This window comes from Oncorhynchus keta, chromosome 16, assembly GCF_023373465.1.
Source record: "Oncorhynchus keta strain PuntledgeMale-10-30-2019 chromosome 16, Oket_V2, whole genome shotgun sequence".
Taxonomy (NCBI): Eukaryota; Metazoa; Chordata; class Actinopteri; order Salmoniformes; family Salmonidae; genus Oncorhynchus; species Oncorhynchus keta.
Genome location: NC_068436.1, coordinates 4,705,178 through 4,727,381, shown reverse-complemented (window position 1 = coordinate 4,727,381; position 22,204 = coordinate 4,705,178). Strand labels below are relative to the sequence as shown.

Sequence of the window (22,204 nt, the reverse complement as noted above, 5' to 3'; positions counted from 1 at the left end):
TGTTCAAATGTTCATACATGACCAGCATGGTCAAATAATAGGTCTGAGACAGGTAGCACGGCCGGTGAACAGGTCAGGATTCCATAGCCGCAGGCAGAACAGTTGAAACTGGAGCAGCAGCACGGCCAGGTGGACTGGGGACAGCAAGGAGTCATCATGCCAGGTAGTCCTGAGGCATGGTCCTAGGGCTCAGGTCTTCCAAGAGAGAGAAAGAGAGAGAGAAAGAGAGAATTAGAGAGAGCATACTTAAATTCACACAGGACACCGGATAAGACAGGAGAAGTACTCCAGATATAACAAACTGACCCTAGCCCCTCGACACATAAACCACTGCAGCATAAATACTGGAGGCTGAGACAGGAGGGGTCAGGAGACACTGTGGCCCCATCCGATGATACCCCCGGACAGGGCCAAACAGGAAGGATATAACCCCACCCACTTTGCCAAAGCACAGCCCCCACACCACGAGAGGGATATCTTCAACCACCAACTTACCATCCTGAGACAAGGCCGAGTATAGCCCACAAAGATCTCCGCCACGGCACAACCCAAGGGGGGGCGCCAACCCAGGTACTAGCCAGGTTATGAGTGACTTCTGATAGCCCTTGCTAGTTTAATACATTCCCAGCCTTAGTTACAGTCGTCCGTTTTCTTTCTCTCAAAATATTGAGTCATTGAAACTGAAACATCCCGAATGGGTGGAAGCAGCAAACAATGTACCAGGCCAGCTGTGATTTACAACCTCACTGGACAACCCACAATACACCATAATGCAAAATAATGCTTTTTTTTATTTTTTATTTTTTTACAAATTCATTAAATGAAAAGCTCAAATGTCTTGAGTCAATAAGTATTCAACACCTTTGTCATGGCAAGTCTAAATAAGTTCAGGAGTAAACATTTGCTTAACAAGTCACATAATAAGTTGCATGGACTCACTCTGTGTGTGATAATAATAGTGGTAATCATGATTTTTTTAAATAATTACCTCGTCTCTATTCCTCACACATACAGTTATCTGTAAGGTCCCTGAGTCGAGCAGTGAATTTCAAACACCGATTCAACCACAAAGACCAGGAAGGTTTTCCAATGCCTCGCACCTATTGGTAGATGGGTGGAAATAAAAAAAATAAAAAAGTGAACATTGAATATTCCTGAGTAAGTTAGTAATTACACTTTGGATAGTGTATCAACACTCCCAGTCACTACATAGATACGGGCGTCCTTCCTAACTCAGCTGCTGGAGAGGGAGGAAACCGCTCAGGGTTTTCACCATGAGGCCCATGGTGACATTAAAACAGTTTGAGTTTAATGGCTGTGATAGGAGACAACTGAGGATGGATCAACAACATTATAGTTACTCCACAATACTAACCTAATTGGCAGAGTGAAAAGCAGGAAGCCTGTACAGAATACAAATATTCCAAAACATGCATCCTGTTTGCAATAAGGCAAAGCAAATCACTTTTTGTCCTGAATACAACGTGTGGAAATCCAATACAACACAAAAAAAATACCTTCGAGACTCTTACCCAGAAAGACTCACAGCTTCAACCACTGTCAAAGACGCCTCTACAAAGTATTGACACAGGGGTGTGAATACTTATTGTATGTACAGGGCCTTCTGAAAGTATTCAGACCCCTTGACTTTTCCCACATTTTGTTACATTACAACCTTATTCTAAAATGGATTTATTAAAATAAAATAACTCAGCATTCTACACACAATACCCGATAATGATAAAGCAAAAACAAGAATTTAGAATGTTTTGCACATTTAAAAAAAATACAAAACTGAAATACTTATTTACATCAGTATTCAGACCTTTTGCTATGGAGACTCAAAATTGAGCTCAGGTGCATCCTGTTTACATTGATCATCATTGAGATGTTTCTTCAACTTGATTGGAGTCCACCTGTGGTAAATTCAATTGATTGGACATGATTTGGTAAGACACACAGCTGTCTATATAAGGTCCCACCGTGTGCATGTCAGAGCAAAATAACCTCACACTCAACGTCAACAAAACAAAGGAGATGATTGTGGACTTCAGCAGAGGGAGCACCCCCTATCCACATCGACGGGACAGTAGTGGAGAGGGTATTAAGTTTTAAGTTCCTCGGCGTACACATCACGGACAAACTGAATTGGTCCACCCACACAGACAGCGTTATGAAGAAGGCGCAGGAGCGCCTCTTCATCCTCAGGAGGCTGAAGAAATTTGGCTTGTCACCAAAAGCACTCAAAAACTTTTACAGATGCACAATCGAGAGCATCTTGTCGGGCTGTATCATCACCTGGTACGGCAACTGCTCCGCCCACAACCGTAAGGCTCTCCAGAGGGTAGTAAGGTCTGCACAACGCATCACCGTGGGCAAACTACCTGCTCTCCAGGACACCTACACCACCCGATGTCAAAGGAAGGCCAAAAAGATCATCAAGGACAACAACCACCCGAGTCACTGCCTGTTCACCCTGCTATCATCCAGAAGGCGAGGTCAGTACAGGTGCATCAAAGCAGGGACCGAGAGACTGAAAAACAGCTTCTATCTCAAGGCCATCAGACTGTTAAACAGCCACCACTAACATTGAGTGGCTGCTGCCAACATACTGACTCAACTCCAGCCACTTTAATAATGGAAAAATGTATGTCAAAATGTATCACTAGCCACTTTAAACAATGCCACTTAATATAATGTAATACATACCCTACATTACTCATATCATATGTATATATTGTACTCGATACCATCTACTGCATCTTGCCTATGCCGTTCTGTACCATCACTCATTCATATATTTTTAAGTACATATTCTTCATCCATTGACACTTGTGTGTATAAGGTAGTAGTTGTGGAATTGTTAGGTTAGATTAGTCGTTGGTTATTACTGCATTGTCGAAACTAGAAGCACAAGCATTTCGCTACACTCGCATTAACATCTGCTAACCATGTGTATGTGACAAATAACATTTGATTTGATTTGATTTTGATTTGATAACAGGATTGTGTCGAGGCACAGATCTGGGGAAGGGTACCAAAAAATGTCTGCAGCATTGAAGGTCCCCAAGAACACAGTGGCCTCCATCATTCTTAAATGGAAGAAGTTTGGAACCACCAAGACTCTTCCTAGAGCTGGCCGCCCGGCCAAACTGAGAAATCGGGGGAGAAGAGCCTTGGTCAGGGAGGTGACCGAGAACCCGATAGTCACTTTGACAGAGCTCTAGAATTCTTCTGTGGAGATGAGAGAACCTTCCCTGCAGGACAACCATCTCTGCAGCACTCCAATAATAAGGCCTTTGTGGTGGAGTGGCCAGACGAAAGCCACTCCTCAGTAAAGGGCACATGACAGCCCGCTTGGAGTTTGCCAAAAGGCACTTGATGACTCTCAGACCATGAGAAACAAGATTCTCTGGTTTGATGAAACCAAGATTGAACTCTTGGCCTGAATGCCAAGCGTCACGTCTGGAGGAAACCTGGCACCATCCCTACAGTGAGCATGGTGGTAGCAGCATCATGCTGTGTGGATGTTTTTCCGTGACAGGGACAGGGAGACTAGTCAGGATCGAGGCAAAGATGAACGGGGCCAAGTACAGAAATCCTTGATGATCATACTCAAGAAGACTCAGACTACAGGCTGTAATTGCTGCCAAAGGCGCTTCAGCAAAGTACTGAGTAAAGGGTCTGAATACTTATGTAAATGTGATATTTCCATTTTTAAGAGCAAACATTTCAAAAAAACTGTTTTTGCTTTGTCATTATTGGTTATTGTTCATAGATTGATAAGGGAAAAAATATATTTAAGAATTAGGCTGTAACCTAACAAAGTGTGGAAAAAGTAAAGGGTCTTGAATACTTTCCGAAGGCACGTTTTCACTTTTTCATTATGGGGTATCCCCCCCCTCCAGTTTGACAGCGACGGAGATGGGCGCATCACCTTGGAGGAGCTGAAGGACAGCATGAAGGCCCTGCTGGGTGAGAAGCTGAAGAAGGGCGAGCTGGAGGAGATCCTCCAGGATATCGACCTCAACAAGGACGGCGGCATAGACTTTGACGGTGAGGGGAGGTGGGGAGGATGAGGGATGGGGGGGGGCTTTAGGAGAGGGGGACAGGGGGATGGGAGAGGGGATAAGGGGGAGGATGAGGGATGGGGGGCTTTAGCAGAGGGAGGGGGTAAGAGGGACAGAGGGGAGGTGGGGAGGGGATAAGGGGGGAGGATGAGGGATGGGGGGCTTTAGGAGAGGGGGACAGAGGGGATGGGAGAGGGGATAAGGGGGGATGAGGGATGGGGGGCTTTAGGAGAGGGAGGGGGTAAGAGGGACAGAGGGGATGGGAGAGGGGATAAGGGGGGGAGGATGAGGGATGGGGGGGCTTTAGGATAGGGGGACAGAGGGGAGGTGGATAAGGGGGAGAGGATGAGGGATGGGGGGGGGCTTTAGGAGAGGGGGACAGAGGGGATGGGAGAGGGGATAAGGGTCAAGAAAGGGGAGAGGATGAGGGAGGAGAGAGGACAAGGTAGGAGATGAGAAAGGATAGGAGAGGGAGGGGAGAGGAGGAAAGAGCAGAGATTAGGACAGTGAATGTAAGGTGTGTGGATAGATAACCCAATCCAATCTCATCAGCAGTGCACTAAGGTAATCGTTATATTGCACATATTGCGGACATGAGCCGTGCATGGCTGCTTATGGTCACATGATGAGGTAGCCCCGCCTGCAAACTTAAAAAGCAGTGTCTGCCGTTAAACCAAAATGGAATTTCCTTCTGGTCTAATTGTTTAAAAGAGGGTTCCACAACTGGCGGCACGCGGGTCAAATGTGGCACGTGTGTGATTTTATTTGGCACCCTGTTTTTCCTGAGAAAAAAAGAAAAAATTGTATTATTATTTTTGGTTGGACATAAAATACTGTAAAACTGATTTTAATTTTGGAAATCTGTTCTATGCATAAGAGAGAGATATGTGATCATATACAAATGTAAGCAAGGATTGAAATTATTAAGTTTTAGTCAAATATTATATCTATTTTGGCTTATTGCGGCCAATTTGCAGTCTACAAGTGATTTGCAACCAGCCCCCTGACCATCCATTCAAGAAGAAAAAACAGCTAACAGCTGAATCTAGATGATCCCTGGTCTAAAACGTTGGTTACACCTGTGGGAGACCCGGGTTCATATCCTGCACATTACACTGGCTCCCAACGTGGGGCAGTCTCTCGTGGGGAAGTAGGTGTGATTGTAGTGGACATGAATCGGGTTGCTCATGGTCACGTGATGAAGTAGCCCTGCCTGCGAACTTCAAAACTAGAGTCTGCTCTCAGACCAAGGGAGTACTTTATTTTGGTCTGAGACGGTTACTCCTGTGGGAGACGCGGGTCCACACATGGCACACACACCTTAGGACTGCTCAAAGACGCCACACTTCACACGGTTTCAAACCAGCGCACACACACACACACACACACACACGTCTCAATTACTATAAAACAAGACCTGTCTCATGTCCCTCAGTAAGCCCACCATCACCAAAAAAAAAAATGCATGCTTGTGTTTGTACAAGCCAATCGAAGTCCCAATCAATAATAATAATTGGAAACATGTGGACGGGAGTGTCTGCGGTAGCAGGGGATCAATAAGCAGGTGGCCCACGCATTATGAACAATTAGCCCCTGGGGCGATACAACTAGCCTATCCCTCTTACTGGGCCCTCCAGGCATCTCGATAAATCAATTGTTGAAGTTTAGAAGACAAGACATTGTGTGAGATCCAAATGGCATCCTATTCCATACATAGTGCACTACTTAAAAGTCATTCAACAGCCAAGGCCTTAAAGAAGCGTAATGGAAAATGTAACCAGAATTGACAGAGGGACTGAATAATGATGGGATGGATGGGGCCTGCCTATGGTTGTTTGATGGCTACTACTGGCTGGAGCCATGTTGTGATTGACAGGTGGGATAGATTGATGTTTGATCGACAGATGGGAGGCATGCTGAGGGTGCAGGTGACACGGTGAGATCGGTCATGCTCGGTTAACCAATTTGTTTTCGAGAAATGTACAGTCCGGGAAACAGGAAGGAGGAAACGGGCAGCTAGACAGGAAGGGAGATTTGTGAGAGGGGTGATGGGATGCCTCAGAGCATTTTGGATGATTAAGTAAAACCAGAACACTCCATTTAGTATGACATAGTATGGTTCGTATGGTATGTATTCATTTGTGGATGTCCGTCACTGATTTTGTAGGATATGTTATACAATTTATATTATAAACTCAGCAAAAAAAGAAACATCCCTTTTTCAGGACCATGTCTTTCAAAGATAATTCGTAAAAATCCAAAGAGCTTCACAGATCTTCATGGTAAAGTGTTTGAACACTGCTTCCCATGCTTGTTCAATGAACCATAAACAATTAATGAATATGCACCTGTGGAACGGTCGTTAAGACACTAACAGCTTACAGATGGTTGGCAATTAAGGTCACGGTTCTGAAAACTTAGGACACTAAAGAGGCCTTTCTGCTGACTCTGGAAAAACACCAAAAGAAAGATGCCCAGGTTCTCTGCTCATCTGCGTGAACGTGCCTTAGGCATGCTGCAAGGAGGCATGAGGACTGGAGATGAGGCCAGGGCAATGAATTGCAATGTCCGTACTGTGAGACGCCTAAGACAGCGCTACAGGGAGACAGGACGGACAGCTGATCATCCTCGCAATGGCAGACCACGTGTAACAACACCTGCACAGGATCGATATATCCGAACATCACACCTGCACGACAGGTACAGGAAGGCAATAAAAAACTTCCCTTGTTACACCAGTGCTCAGACTGTCCGCAATAGGTTGAGAGAGACTGGACTGAGGGTTTGTAGGCCTGTTGTCAGGCAGGTCCTCACCAGACATCTCCGGCAACAACGTCAACCTGTGGGCACAAACCCACCATGGCTAGACCAGACAGGACTGGCAAAAAGTGCTCTTCACTGACGAGTCGCGGTTTTGTCTCACCAGAGGTGATGGTCGGATTCGCATTTATCGTGGAAGGAATGAGCGTTACATACACCGAGGCCTGTACTCTGGAGCGGGATCCATTTGGAAGTGGAGGGTCCGTCACAGCATCATCGGACTGAGCTCTTTGTCATTGCAGGCAGTCTCAACACTGTGCGCTACAGGGAGGACATCCTCCTCCCTCATGACATGACCCTCCAGCATGACAATTTATTTTTAAATGTGCTATTTATTTAACCTTTATTTAACTAGGCAAGTCAGATAAGAACAAATTCTTATTTACAATGGCGGCTTACCGGGGGAACAGTGGGTTACCTGCCTTGTTCAGAGGCAGAACAACAGATTTTTACCTTGTCAGCTCAGGGATTTGATCTTGTTACGGTTACTGGCCCAACGCTCTAACCACTAGGCTACCTGCAGTGACAATGCCACCAGCCATCCTGCTCATTCTGTGCGTGATTTCCTGCAAGACAGGAATGTCAGTGTTCTGCCATGGCCAGCGAAGAGCCGGGATCTCAATCCCACTGAGCACGTCTGGGACCTGTTGGATCGGAGGGTGAAGTTGTCTGTGAGGAGATTTGAATTAGCAACCATCGGGTTGCTAGACATTCCCATTAGACACCAACCCATCCAACCCCTTCTAACGTAACAATCTTTCTGATGTAACCACGCCGAACGTAACATATCATACTAAAAGCAGTGTGTTGGAATCCCGAACAGAATTCTACGAAATGTTCTGAGACCAGGTTAGTGGTTCTGTAGCTCAGTTGGTAGAGCATGGCGCTTGTAACGCCAGGGTAGTGGGTTCGATTCCCGGGACCACCCATACGTAGAATGTATGCACACATGACTTTGGATAAAAGCGTCTGCTAAATGGCATATATTATTATTATTATTATAGGTTGTGGGATGAATTCCGATTCAACCCATATAGAATCTAAATCAACCCTATGCACACCTATGGACCCAATGGGTGGTCAGGTGTGCTTAAGAAATATGCCCTGTAATAGGTTGGGTGTTAGATTACAGCATATTGCTTCATACCTGTCCAAATCGTCCAGATATACAAGTGCCTGGGGCCAGTGGGAGGTAGGTGTATGGGCCTGGGGATCGATTTGGAAACTCAAAAATTGGACCCAAATTCACTGGTTCTTTTACAGCCCCACTCTCTACCTAGCTTTAACTAAGGAATGACTAGGTCGTTACACCTACTGGAGTTCTCTGTATTACTATCCAGTGCCCTCTGAACACAAGGTCTGTGGAACACAGACACTACTGTAAAAATGACTGTCATATAGGACTGTAAAATCAAGGGTCACCCTCAAAACTAAAATAGTCCCCCCCCCCCACCCACCTGTCTTTTTTAATTAACTGCGGACGGAATGGAAATGACATTGTTATTATCATCACACCGTGAGTTCTACTGGCATCCAATGCATTTTAATGAGGGCAGGATGTAAACATGTGGTTGTGTCTTGTGTTGCCCCCTGGTTCTAATCAATGGGATCTGGTGCTGTCTGTCTATTCCCCCCTGCAGAGTTTGTCATGATGCTGTCGTCGCGGTAGCCTGCCTCAGCCGTCAGACTAACTAGCAAGACGCCCTGGATGAGGTCTGGATCTCCACACAAGTGGCACAGTTCTTGTGTCAATTTCCTGTAGCATTGTGCATAATGTCTGTATGAAACGATTTTGCATATTCAGAAGATTTAGATCTGAATGATTTTCTAGTGGAAAGACTTAGATTGTAAGATAATAATTTAGGTCAAATTGTTGCCTTTTTAAAATGATTTACAATAAACTGGTTTAAGCAATGCAGCAGAGGGCGAAGGATGAGTTATGAAACAAGACGAGTGTTGCATTGACTCACCACTGCTATGTAAGAGCTATGTCGCCACCTTGTGGAAGCATTCTGAACAACCAATTGAACAGAATGTCCTGAATGTTGCAAGCGTTTCCTGGTGACGTAACTAACACCCAATGCATAACACTGGGATCGGGATGGTTACATTGACAATGCGTTACATTCATAGGTTACATTTAGTCCATACGTTAACATAATACCACTTGAGGCTTCGAGGTGAAAAAAAAGTTCATTTATTATTGAAAATTGATAATTTAAACATTCGAGAGAAAGCATGATCTGTCCAAAAACAAAATGGTTTAAACGAAAAACAAAGCCGAAATTGACATACATTATACACATTGTGAACGATTCGGCCATGACGCGGCTAAAGAAATGACAAATAATTAACACAAATATCACAATTACTAGTACGGCAAAATGAATGCTAACCAAGCCGTCACATTGTGCCATTCAAAGCAAAACGCTAAAATGGTATAAGGCAAAAATTAGTCTGAAATCGACCACCCCGGATATATTCACCTATATTAGTCCTTTTTTACATTTTTTACAAAAGGTAGGTGACTGCTTTTTACTTGACAACAGGGTGACCTTTAACCCTTGCAGTGCTGAATGCAGGTCATTGGTTAGTGTTTTTTTCCTTTTCACTGTGTCACAATATTGCAAGTTTCCCCTTTTGTGATTTTGTACATACAAACATACTGTCAAAATATATATTTATATATCTGTCCTTAAAAATGACTTCAGTTAACATTGAATTTAAACAGGAAGTTGACAGGTTTGGCTTAGAAGAGAGATAGGAAATACATCACTCAAGTCACATGGATGACTTTTGATGTTTCTCTCAAGAATTGATAACTCGGAATGGGAAACATCCCCAATGCAAAATCAATGACGCTTCCTAAGCTATCGGGATTCAAGAGGTTCGTATCCACTGAGAAACGACAACAAAAACAATACAGAGTAATTCATGTATATTGGAAGTCTGGATTTTTTTTTTTTTTAATTGCGCCTTGTTTTCAGCCATGAAAAAAATAACTTTTAAAGAGAACAGAACTTGGGAGCGTCGCGAGACCACAGTCCAACATCTGTAGCTATACTACAGACTGGACAAAATGGCTGCCACAAGGGTTTTCTTTCTGAAGTGTTGGAAGAAAACAAAACATTTATGTCAAAGTAAAAAAATTGGGAGACATTCATAAAAAAAGGGGGGAAGCTCTCTTTTTCACCAGGGTCCACCACCACCAGGTGGCAGCGGTGAAGGAAGTTGTGCGTTTAGTCGATAGAGAGAAGTGACAGAGGGGCTTAATGACTGGAAGAGTCAGATTCACACTTTTTTGTCGTCCCCCCCCCGGACAGACTCAATTTCAGCATTTGGGATTTGCACAGAAGCACCGTCCACCCATAGAAACAAACACACAACCACCCGCCCCCTCCATTCTACCCTTCAACAGTGACCGAATAGAGAGGCTGCTTGGGTCGTCTTGAGTAGACAAGACAGCCGGAGACATCTCCTTCACCAATTTCTCTCTCTCGTAACCAAGCTGACAGTGGCCAACATCACCAACATCACAGAGAGAGAGAGAGAGAGAAAGAGAGACATCTATCTCAGCCTACCAAAAACCAGAGAGAAGAACGCCCCTGGAGGTTGGAGAGAGAAAGCGTCATTACAAGAGATAAGACCAATTCTTAGAATTCGGCTGATTTCTCAGCAGTCTGTGGATTCTCGCTGATGAACATAGCTGGTATGTGATAGCTGTCGTGCTGCTAAAGCTAGCTGTCGTGTTGCTAAAGCTAGCTGTCGTGTTGCTAAAGCTAGCTGTCGTGTTGCTAAAGCTAGCTGTCGTGTTGCTAAAGCTAGCTGCTTATGTGACTGGGATCTTGCTGGTGTCGTAGAAGTGTTGTGTGACTCTGTCTTCTCAGTGGGATGTCTCATTGACGTCTCACTGTCCAGATGTCTCACGGATGTCTTGTGGGGGATGCCTCAGCAGTAATAAATCGCGACATCCGATGTACGGAGTCGTGGGAGTCTTGTGTTGTTAGATGTGGTATGGAGGTACACGGTGTCGGAACCAGGATGTAAGAAGTAGCGGTGGTCAGGTGGAACTCTACTCTTCTACTCGTTGGGGATGCTCTGCAGGTAGGAGAGTATGTGCTGGATCTTGACCAGGCGTTCGCGCAGCGTGGTCATGGAAAGCACCGACAGCTGGTAGCGAGGGTCGATGGGCAGCACGGCCAGCAGCCACCAGCAGCAAGCCGGACCGTTGGGTGTCGCCTGGAAGAGAGGAGGAAAGGAAAATCACTGACCAGAAGCATGATATCACTCATCCAAAACAATGGACAGACAATGGCTTGTTGGCAATTGTTTTTTTGTCGTTGCTGGGCCACCAACAAAATCAAAAGGCTTTAAGGGGTCACAGAACAAACAAATGTGATTGCATAGATCTAAACACTATCGTGACATCTGAAAGACTAGGTGGAATAATTGCCATATTGGATACTCCTATCCAATCATTTCAGATCTATAAGGAGGCTCGCGAGTCAGCCGCAGTTCAGTACATGCCTTACATCAGACAGATACAATGGAGACACTTTAGATTTACAAGATGTAGCAGCTCATTTAGAGAGTCGGTATCTTAAATAGGCTGTTCTATAACTGAGCCAAGAATCTCAGAAAATGACTGATGTGGTGAATTAGCTTGCATCTTAAGCAGCTTGAACCTAATCTGCCATGTATTGGATGTTGCTGTGTCAGAGTTACATGTTGTTTATTATAAACTGGGTGGTTCGAGCCCTGAATGCTGATTGGCTGAAAGCCGTGGTATATTAGACCATATAACACAGGTATGACAAACCATTTCTTAATAGAAACACACACACACACACACCCACGCAGCGGAAATGTAATCTATTCTTAACTATGGTTCATCCCCAGACACTCATCATTAATCCTAGTATCTCCATATATAGCCAGGGTCCAGCCACACATTATCCCAATTATATAACTGTACCATTCCAAATGTTCCATGACAAATGCTATGCCTCCATTGGATATTGCGCCTCCAATTGTATATCTGTGTGTGTCTGTGACGTAAGTGTAGAGGATAAGGGGTCGACACCTTCCTCCAGAGGATTAGTTAAGAATTACCCACAATGATCTATTCTAGATCAGTGGAGAAACCATAGAAAGAGATTATGTTTCTATGGGAGCGACACTCCACACCATTCTCTAACACCGCATTAACGGAGGAGCTACTTCCTGTTTTGTAAACCTGGGTCGAAATTAATTTAAGGACCAAATGGAAGAAAGCCTGAAACAGGGAGGGACTAACTGAACTTGTCCAATAAGAAACAATCACGTTCATACTCTGTTGCAAAACATTTTGCTATAGTGAGCCCTAAAGGAGAGGGGGAACACTATATGATGGGATGCGGTTTGTGTCTTAGCTCATACCTGGATGTCGGGCTCTCTCTCGGGCATGGCGCCAAAGTGCTGAAGGATCTGGTTGCGGAAGCGGTTCTTGAGGTTCTGGAACCAGGTTCGCGCTTGTTCGTAAACGACGTCGTGCAGCTGCTGCAGCTGTGTCAGCTCCTCGTCGTCGCTCACCTGTCAATCAATCAATCAACTCATTTTAACCATACAAGAGGGACATTAGGTTTGAAAGCATAGATTGCAGTGTAGGATTCACCAAAACACCACACGAACCATAATCCATGGACAAATGGCCTCTGATAAACTAAAATACTATTTTGTTTTTACAGGAGGCCTTCTAGGGTGAATGATGAAATGAAAAGTGGATTATTTAAATTAAAACATTAGGCTAATTCAAGCTGTGCTAAACTTGTGAGTGGGAATTATTATCAAGCTATTCACACCTATGGAAAATGGATTTCAATATCATTTTATCTCTATTTGTGTTTTATATTGTATAATAGAGGATTATTTTGTGATCCTTTCTTTATAAAAAAACTCCATCGTTTAAAAAAAAAAATCCAAACCAGTATTTTCAGGTAAGAGAACATGGGTTCTTACCCTGGTATCCTCCAGGTACTTGATGTCGGCGATGCAGTACCCGTCCTTTATCCCGCGGGTCAGCACCCGGAACCTCTTCCCTCCGATGGTGTCCACCACGGAACGCCCGTCTGGGAGGAAGTGGACGCTCCGGATGATCAGCATGCAGCCGTACTCCACAAATCTGAAACGGGAATATTCTGAACTTTACTTTGTTGTAATCATATAGTCATTTTGAGGTGATTTGCCAATGGTCTATATTGGTCTATCGATATTGCGAAAATAAAGTTGCATACATAATTACACATAATTACACGCTTTTGTACAAAGCGACTTAATCATGCCTGCATACATTTTACGTAAGGGTGGTCCCAGGGATCGAACCAACTATCCTGGCATTGCAAGCGGCAAGCTCCACCAACTGAGCTGAAGAGGACCACAAATATATTGCACATGGTCGCTGCATAGTCAAATCAGACAGCCAATCAAAGCATTGTGAAAAGGTACTGGCTCATTGAAAGCAGTCGATTGCAGTGATTTGTCAATGGCCTATTTCGTTTAAGTGAACTTACACAGAGCCGTTGCATAGTCAAGTCAAACGTCGGCATTCAACTCATTTGAGAGAAGGTACAGTAGCCTAAGGCATCTTGAAACACAGAAATATTAGCATATAGACATGCTTAAATCTCATTCAAATGTTTTGAATGGTCTTTTTCCATCAGGAGGAGGCTTCAAAGTTGGATTTGATTTGAAGATTTGATTCAGTCAAAATCCTATTAGCTAGTATTTTCATAAATCTGCAGGCCCCGCCCCATCCCTCTCGCCTTTTAACTGTTGTCCAGGGTGAGGTGACAGTAGGTGACGCATTAGTGCGCATCAGAATGGTGTGTGTGTGTGTGTGTGTGCGTGCGCATTTGAGTGAGTGTCTACGTGTCAATGTGTGGGTGCGATTGCCTACGTCAGCAGGTGCTTGTATGGGGCGCCACCGTTCCTACCCTTTCTGAGCGTCGTTGATGCACATCCCAAACTGCCGCGTGCCGGTCTCCATGCAGCGGCGGATCATGAGGCGGTAGCGCGGTTCGAAGACGTGCAGGGGGCACGGCACGGTCGGGTAGGCCATGGTGCACACAAAGATGGGGACATTCTTCGTCAGGCTGCGGGAGGGAGAGAGAGAGTTAGATGATGCTGAGTCTCTCTCACAAGTCAAAGTGATTCAAGGGTGACTTGCATTCCAAAGACGAAGTAAAAAAAATCTATATAAATAGAATTCCATCTAACAGTCAGTGCTAACATTAGGTAAACCTGTCTGCTGTGTGTGTTTTGCATGATCTCTTCTGCATTCATTTATTTACTGTTTAAAGTAGGACAACCTGGGAGAAAGAGAGAAAAGGGTTCAGAGAGAAGCCGGAGGCCATAGCAATACAATTACCAGAATGGACATTCTAGGTTAATTCTATGTCAGAATTCCATGTGAGGAGCACAACTCACTCTGCGAGCTCTTTGGTCTCCTCCAGGTGAGTCTTCTGCCGTTCCGACTGCTCCTCAGACAGGTACTGCTTTATCACTCGGTCCAGCACACTGGTGACTGTGTACTTCCTGGCTGCTAGGTACTGGGGGGAGAGAAAGAGAGGGAGCGAGAGAGGAGGAAGGAAAGAAGATTAAGGTTAAGCTTCCTTTTTGAGGACATGCCCTTTAAGAAGAGGTCTTCCCCAAGTTAATTGTCTTAGGGACTGTCCCAAATGGCACCATGTTCCCTATTTCATGCACTACTTTTGACCAGGGCCAATCAAAAGTAGTGCCCCATATAGGGAACAGGATGCCATTTGAGACGTAACCTTAGTGAAACTAAGGACTCCCTTCCAGTTCTAAGAAAAGCAGGCGCTGAGTGGTCATTGGTGGTGGTCTCCTCTTACCTCTTTGAGGCTCTCCTTGCAGAGGGGGCACTGGGGTGTGTGGTCCAGACAGCGCTCCAGGCAGTTTTTACAGAAGGTGTGACCGCACGGCGTGGTCACCGGTTCGTAGAACAATCTAATGCAGAGGGAACACTCCAGGTCGTTGGGGTCCAGTAGGTCCCTGGGTACGACTCTGTGAGGGCGCGCTGAGGCTCTCTGGCTCGAAATACCACAGGCCCCTACAGAGGAAACAGCAGGAGAACGTCAAGCACTTCACACACCCAAAGTACGCATGCAAACACAGACACAGCAAAGGTACCTGGCAGTGGCTTATGGGGCCGCTGCTAATTGACACTGTGGCGGTTCCGGCCATGCCACTGATATACATGGCGTGCATATTTTAGTTGCTATAACCCAGGAAGAATCCAATTTAAAAACAATGTAAAGAGCCAGCACTCAAGCTAAACCAGGGTTCCCCAACAGGCGGCCAGCAGGCTGAATTTGGCCCGTGGGTGGATTTATTTCGCCCCCCAAAGTTATCTGATCATATACAAATGGAAGCAAGGTTTGAAATGATCATGTTTCAGTCAGACATTATATCTGTTCTGGCTTCTTGAGGTCAATATGCAGTCTACAAATTATTAGTAATTATGTTCCGTTCCCCAGACCATCTGCTAAAGGAAAAAAACTGCCCGCGGTTGAATATCCCTGAGCTTAACTATTCCCTTTCTAATTACGACATACTAGCAGCGGTCTTGATTCCCACCTCCTTGTTTCTTATGCTTGCTCCCGTGGCTGTAGACGACGTGGGGTCCGCCCTCGGAGGCCGACAGCTTCCTCTTCAGCAGCACCCCTTTCTCCTGGTCCCCCAGCTGGGGTGCAGAGCAGACACGTTTCAGACCCTCATCCAAGCTGCCCAGACCCAGGCCCGGCCCGTGGGCTCGCATCGAGTGACCGCGGCTGAGGCCCGAACGCTCCAGGCTCCCGGAGCGACCCGGCTTCTGGACGGAAAGAGAGGAGGGGGGAAGAGAAGTGTGAGAAAGAAAGAGAGAGAGAGAGAATTAAAAAAAGTTAAAAGGAGTGTTCGACATTGTTGATGCATTTTAAAATGAACATAACACAAAATATCAAATCAACAAATATCAAAACATAATTGACTTTGGAAACTTTTAAGACCGCCCTAGTGATTCAGGGCTGTATCAAGTGCGCCAGTTAGCGTACCTCGTGTTGTGCGACGGGGCTGGGGTGTGCCAACGAAGTGCGAGCTTGGACTTGAAGCAGGGCAGGGTGTTCGGCCTGATGCTGTTGGGCTCTGGCCTGGGCGTCCGCCACCACAGTTTTACTACGCAGGCGAGGCGATGTGCTCTGCGCCGTCTCCCTCAGGCCCACCTTCACGTTCTCGCCGGCCGGAGACAGCAGGTCGCACAGTATCTGCGGTACACATTGCGTTAGCCATCGGAGCAGTGCAACTGGATAGAGAAATCGGACAAATATGGAGGAATCGGAGCCTAAGATCACAAGGAGCTTATAACACGATTCACATGAACAGCGTATAAAGAAAATCCCCCAAAAATAGTGGATTAGAAGCCAAGTTCAAGAAGAAGGTAATAATACAATAATAATATAACAAAGTAACACAACATCCTGACAGATTCACACGGACACTACACAGTACAGAGCAGGGGGACACAAGACGTGAGGCAAGGGTCATTCTCTATCTAGGAATGCCCTCTCCAGTCAGACAGAGATGTAGTTAGAGGCTAAGTTTAAGGTCTTGAAGCCGGGGGGCTAGGCTAGGCTATGCCAAGCATGTGTCCCCCCGACTAGCCCGCAATGCAGTAAAGTGGCTGGCCAAGACTGGGAGTGACCACTGGCACCAACGTGGGTTTAGACGTAGGAAAAAAAAAAACTACTTGTCCAGACAATGTGGAAATTTGCCCTTGGCTTCACAATAACATGATTGACATCAAAAACAAACAAAAAAAGGTTAAATTTGCACTCTGTCACTCTACCTCCACCCAATCCCTCTCGTCCTATATATATATATAAATGTTATTCACCTCCTCTTCTGTGTTCCACCTGTGTTCTTTCACTCTCTCAGTCCATTACATGTTATTAGATGCTGACGAACCCCCGGGCCCCGTTCCAATCGCTTTAAAATCTATCTAATCCTCATCCATTCCCCCGTTACTCCCAGACACACAAAACGGCCAACTTTTGTATCTGCTAACCTGGGGAACCATCCAGGGTCACAAGATGGGGAATTTGTGTTTACATCAGCATTTAAAAAGGAGCTGTATTAAGCCCCATTTTGTTTAGCACCTCATGAGACAGGCTAGAGGAGTTAAAGAAAACACAAACACACCTTTTGCTTAGGCACACAGGCACAAACACCACACAGACAATCCCACATAGCTCTTTTCAATCACACCGTGAGAGCAGGTTTCAGACAATCTTGAGGGGAAAGAGAAGCCTTTTGCACTCAACAACTCAGCCAGACAAAGCTCTTCCTAAAGAGGGAAACAACAAGGACGCAAATCCGCACGTCAACAACACGATCAAAGTTACACAGGCCTACTTTCTCACTCCACCAGGCCCCCCTCCACCTGACACTCCACCAGGGCCCCCCCCCCCTCCCTCCACCTGACACTCCACCAGGGTCCCCCTGACATTTCACATCGGAAACCCCCGTCAGCGATTGAGATCGGACAACGGTCCACAGTGTCTCGGACTTACGTAACAGCACTTCATCTCAGTCCCAAGTTACACCCTATTCCCTACATAGCGCACGACGTAGGCCTCTGGTCAAAAGTAATGTCCTGTATAGGGAATAGGGTGCCATTTGGGATGAAGATGGCGGTTTATGTCATTACAGGAGGGCCGACTCACTTGAAAGTAAACTTGTGTCAGTTGATTACAGAAATTGCATGAAAAACACAGCTCCAAAAACATGGGAGTCTAAGTCGGGATGTGGTAACGCTTAATTTTAACTGAGACGCCACGTTAATTAGTGAATATATTATCATTAATTACTACCCAAGACTTAACTTCTTCGTCATGGCGCTTCAATTGTAACAAATTACGTAAAGTCCCAACTGTTACCAAGTACTTTTATAGCACATACCAAACAGATACAAGTGGTAATAGGAGAATAAAGTGTAACCAAACAGAGAAGCAAAACGACGGATAGGCCCACTCCGACTCTTTTTCAACAGGGTGTCCACAAAAAACACGCTTTACTGCCCTCTGAACCTTAACTGAACCTTATCATGGAAGCAAAACTCACAGTGCATATCATAGTCACTACATTTTCCGTCACCGGCAAAAACAGACGCTTCTCTATAAATAATGTGAGTTTGTTATTAAGGCCGCTGTCAGCCCGGTATGTTCCATCTCTCACGCAATCCAAGCCTAAGGGCTTGATTCCATTAGGCCCATGCTACGGGTAATAACCTCGCTAGCCGATGCAAGGCCATCAGCAAAGGAAGGCACACAGTGTTCCTTTTCATGGATGGTAAGCAAATCTGTACCCGGGAAACGCATGGCTTAAGTAAGACAAAAGGGGGTACTCAGAGAGCAAATGGCTTCTTATGAAACTAACTATGGCGCTAAGGGGTCTAAACTTCAAACGCTCCTAGAGATAAACATTTTTTAAATATATATTTATTCTAGTTTATAAACTTAGGCACTGCCATTTGTGATAGGGGGGTCTATCATTGATACACATAGAAGTTTGGCTCAACAGAGCAAACTCTTCACAAAGAAAAGAAAGACATTGAGAAGATACAATATCTCCTTTCACTCATGGCAAGTCCCAAAGCTTCCAGGAAGAGTAAGGGGACTTAACCATCATTGCCAAAGAAAATTAGTTCAACAACAACATCACTCTCCCTCCCAACTCCTTCTCTCACCATTTCCACCTCTCGTTTTGCCAGGGTGAAGTCCTCGTCCAGGGCCAGGCAGTGGAGGAAAACCTGCAGCGAGTCGTCCACCTGGCCCATGTCCTGGAGCACCTTGGCCTTCCAGTAGAAACCCTTGGAGAGAGGGAGAGAGGGACGGGGTTATAATGAGTGTAAGACTTCAAAGTGGAGACTCTGGGAGATGTCTGGTTATGTCGCTGCATTTCAACTGGACAATGCTGTAATTGAACGACAGCCAGAGGGTGAACCACTAGAGAGAATGGTAGAGAGAGAGAGAGAGAGAGAGACGAGAGACGAGAGACGAGAGACGAGAGACAGAGAGAGAGAGAGAGAGAGAGAGAGACGAGAGAGAGACGAGAGAGAGAGAGAGAGAGAGAGACAAGAGACGAGAGAGAGACAGAGAGAGAGAGAGAGAGAGAGAGAGAGAGAGAGAGAGAGAGAGAGAGAGAGAGAGACGAGAGAGAGACGAGAGAGAGACGAGAGAGAGACGAGAGAGAGACGAGAGAGAGACGAGAGAGAGACGAGAGAGAGACGAGAGAGAGACGAGAGAGAGAGAGAGAGAGAGAGAGAGAGAGAGAGAGAGAGAGAGAGAGAGAGACGAGAGTGACGAGAGAGACGAGAGAGACGAGAGAGACGAGAGAGAGACAGAGAGAGAGAGAATTTGGTATTTTACTAGGATCCCCATTAGCTGTTGCAAGAGCAGCAGCTACTCTTCCTTGGGTCCACACAAAACACTAAACATGACATAATAAAGAACATTATAGACAAGAACAGCTTAAGGACAGAACTACGTCAATCAAAAAAAAATCTCAATACACATATCAATGCACATATCAATGCACACACACAAACTATCCAGGTCAAATCGGGGAGAGGCTTTGTGCCGTGAGGTGTTGCTTTATCTGTTTAAAAAAAAACAAGTTTGCTGTTCATTTGAGCATTATGAGATGGAACGGAGTTCCATGCAATAATGGGGTTCAATATAATACTGTACGCTTTCTTGAATTTGTTCTGGTTGCATGTCTGGTGGGGTAAGTGTGTGTGTCCGAGCTGTGTGTAATTTGACTGTGCAAACAATTTGGGATTTTCAACACATTCATTTTTCTTATAAAAAGAAGAAGTGATGCAGTCAGTCTCTCCTCAACTCTTAGCCAAGAGAGTCTGGCGTGCATAGTATTTATATCATCCCTCTGATGACAATGAAGAGCCAGACGTGCCGTTCTGTTCTGGGCCAGCTGCAGCTTAACTAGGTCTTTCCTTGCAGCACTCGACCACACGACTAGACAATGATCACGATAAGATAAAACTAGAGCCTGAGAAGGACCTGCTTTTTGAAATGTGGTGTCAAAAAAGCAGAGCATCTCTTTATTACAGACAGACCTTTCCCCATCTTTACAACCATTAAATCTATATGCCATCATTGTAAATAAGAATTTGTTCTTAACCGACTTGCCTAGTTTAATAAAGGTTAAATAAATAAAATCAATTAATTAATAAGTAAAAAGCTGACAGCATAGAACCAGTAAAGGCCGCTTGAGTAGGAGAATTACTCCAGGCCCGAAGACAAATATTTTCCTCGAGGCTCATATTAAAGATATGACAATAACAATCAATTTCCCACCTCACCCACACTAACTTTACAAAATTCGAACTTACAATGCTTTTCTTTCATTATTTGTTTTTTTATGCATGAATACGGTGGCTCACTGTTCATTGTTTGCATTTCCTGCCTAAGTGTGCCCACCTTACCAATAAAGTAATTATTAAAATAATTGGCAACATCAAATGGTTTTGTGATGAATAAGCCACCTGATTCAATAAAAGATAAGAGTTAGATTTGCCTTTCTGCCCATAATTTCATTTAAAGTACTCCAAAGTTTTTTTTCCATCATTCTTTATATCATTGATCTTGGCTTCATAACGGTTTCATTGTTGAGTTTAGTCATAATAATTGAGAATTTCAATAAGCATTTTTCTACGGCTGGCCATGCTTTCCACCTGGCTACTCCTACCCCGGTCAACAGCACTGCACCCCCAACAGCAACTCGCCCAAGCCTTCCCCATTTCTCCTTCTCCCAAATCCATTCAGCTGATGTTCTGAAAGAGCTGAAAAATCTGGACCCCTACAAATCAGCCGGGCTAGACAATCTGGACCCTTTCTTTCTAAAATTATCTGCCGAAATTGTTGCCACCCCTATTACTAGCCTGTTCAACCTCTCTTTCGTGTCGTCTGAGATTCCCAAAGATTGGAAAGCAGCTGCGGTCATCCCCCTCTTCAAAGGGGGGGACACTCTTGACCCAAACTGCTACAGACTTATATCTATCCTACCATGCCTTTCTAAGGTCTTCGAAAGCCAAGTCAACAAACAGATTACCGACCATTTCGAATCTCACCATACCTTCTCCACTATGCAATCTGGTTTCCGAGCTGGTCATGGGTGCACCTCAGCCACACTCAAGGTCCTAAACTATATCATAACCGCCATCGATAGAGGACAGTACTGTGCAGCCTTCTTCATCGACCTGGCCAAGGCTTTTGACTCTGTCAATCACTGCATCCTTGTCGGCAGACTCAATAGCCGTGGCTTCTCAAATGTCTGCCTCGCCTGGTTCACCAACTACTTCTCAGATAGAGTTCAGTGTGTCAAATCAGAGGGCCTGTTGTCCGGGACCTCTGGCAGTCTCTATGGGGGTGCCACAGGGTTCAATTCTCGGGCCGACTCTTTTGTCTGTATACATCAATGATGTCACTCTTTCTGCTGGTGATTCTCTAATCCACCTCTACGCAGACCACACCATTCTGTATACTTCTGGCCCTTCTTTGGACACTGTGTTAACTAACCTCCAGATGAGCTTCAATGCCATACAACTCTCCTTCCATGGCCTCCAACTGCTCTTAAATGCAAGTAAAACTACATGCATGCTCTTCAACCGATCGCTGCCCACACCTGCCCGCACGTCCAGCATCACTACTCTGGACGGTTCTGACTTAGAATATGTGGACAACTACAAATACCTGGTTAGACTGTAAACTCTCATTCCAGACTCACACTAAGCATCTCCAATACAAAATTAAATCTAGAATTGGCTTCCTATTTCGCAACAAAGGATCCTTCCCTCATGCTTCCAAACATACCCTCGTAAAACTGACTATCCTACCGATCCTTGACTTTGGCGATGTCATTTACAAAATAGCCTCCAACTCTCTACTCAGCAAATTGGATGCAGTGTATCACAGTGCCATCCGTTTTGTCACCAAAGCCCCATATACTACCCACCACTGCGACCTGTATGCTCTCGTTGGCTGGCCCTCGCTTCATATTCATCGCCAAACCCACTGGCTTCAGGTCATCTAAGTCTTTGCTAGGTAAAGCCCTGCCTTATCTCAGCTCACTGGTCACCAAAGCAGCACCCACCCGTAGCAAAATAAATAAACATTTTTATTCACAATTCATTCAGGGTCATCCGTAATCCTGGTAGAATCCACATTTATGTAGAAGTGTTCATAAACATATAATATTTTTAT

The 22,204-nt window shown here is 45.1% G+C and overlaps 2 protein-coding genes across 5 annotated transcripts in view; one reads left to right on the top strand and one right to left on the bottom strand.

Annotated features, from left to right (window-relative positions):
• Positions 1–8,808, top strand: part of cabp4 (calcium binding protein 4) — a 30,831-nt gene extending 22,023 nt beyond the window's left edge. For all 3 annotated transcript variants that reach the window (XM_052464458.1, XM_052464456.1, XM_052464457.1), the window contains exons 7-8: positions 3,909–4,056; positions 8,531–8,808. In XM_052464458.1, the coding sequence (XP_052320418.1) occupies positions 3,909–4,056; positions 8,531–8,559 (177 nt within the window). In that variant the 3' untranslated portion in view covers positions 8,560–8,808. The remainder of the gene's footprint in view (positions 1–3,908; positions 4,057–8,530) is intronic.
• A 263-nt stretch (positions 8,809–9,071) lies between these two features.
• LOC118395519 (LON peptidase N-terminal domain and RING finger protein 1-like) overlaps positions 9,072–22,204 on the bottom strand; it is a 22,881-nt gene continuing 9,748 nt past the window's right edge. The window contains exons 3-11 of one of the 2 annotated variants that reach the window (XM_052464454.1): positions 18,670–18,792; positions 15,980–16,189; positions 15,525–15,759; positions 14,780–14,997; positions 14,355–14,476; positions 13,862–14,020; positions 12,888–13,050; positions 12,309–12,461; positions 9,072–11,129 (exon numbers count right to left, since the gene is read on the bottom strand). In XM_052464454.1, coding sequence (XP_052320414.1) covers positions 10,971–11,129; positions 12,309–12,461; positions 12,888–13,050; positions 13,862–14,020; positions 14,355–14,476; positions 14,780–14,997; positions 15,525–15,759; positions 15,980–16,189; positions 18,670–18,792 — 1,542 coding nt within the window. In that variant the 3' untranslated portion in view covers positions 9,072–10,970. The remainder of the gene's footprint in view (positions 11,130–12,308; positions 12,462–12,887; positions 13,051–13,861; positions 14,021–14,354; positions 14,477–14,779; positions 14,998–15,524; positions 15,760–15,979; positions 16,190–18,669; positions 18,793–22,204) is intronic. The other variant, XM_052464455.1, reaches the window with a different exon arrangement.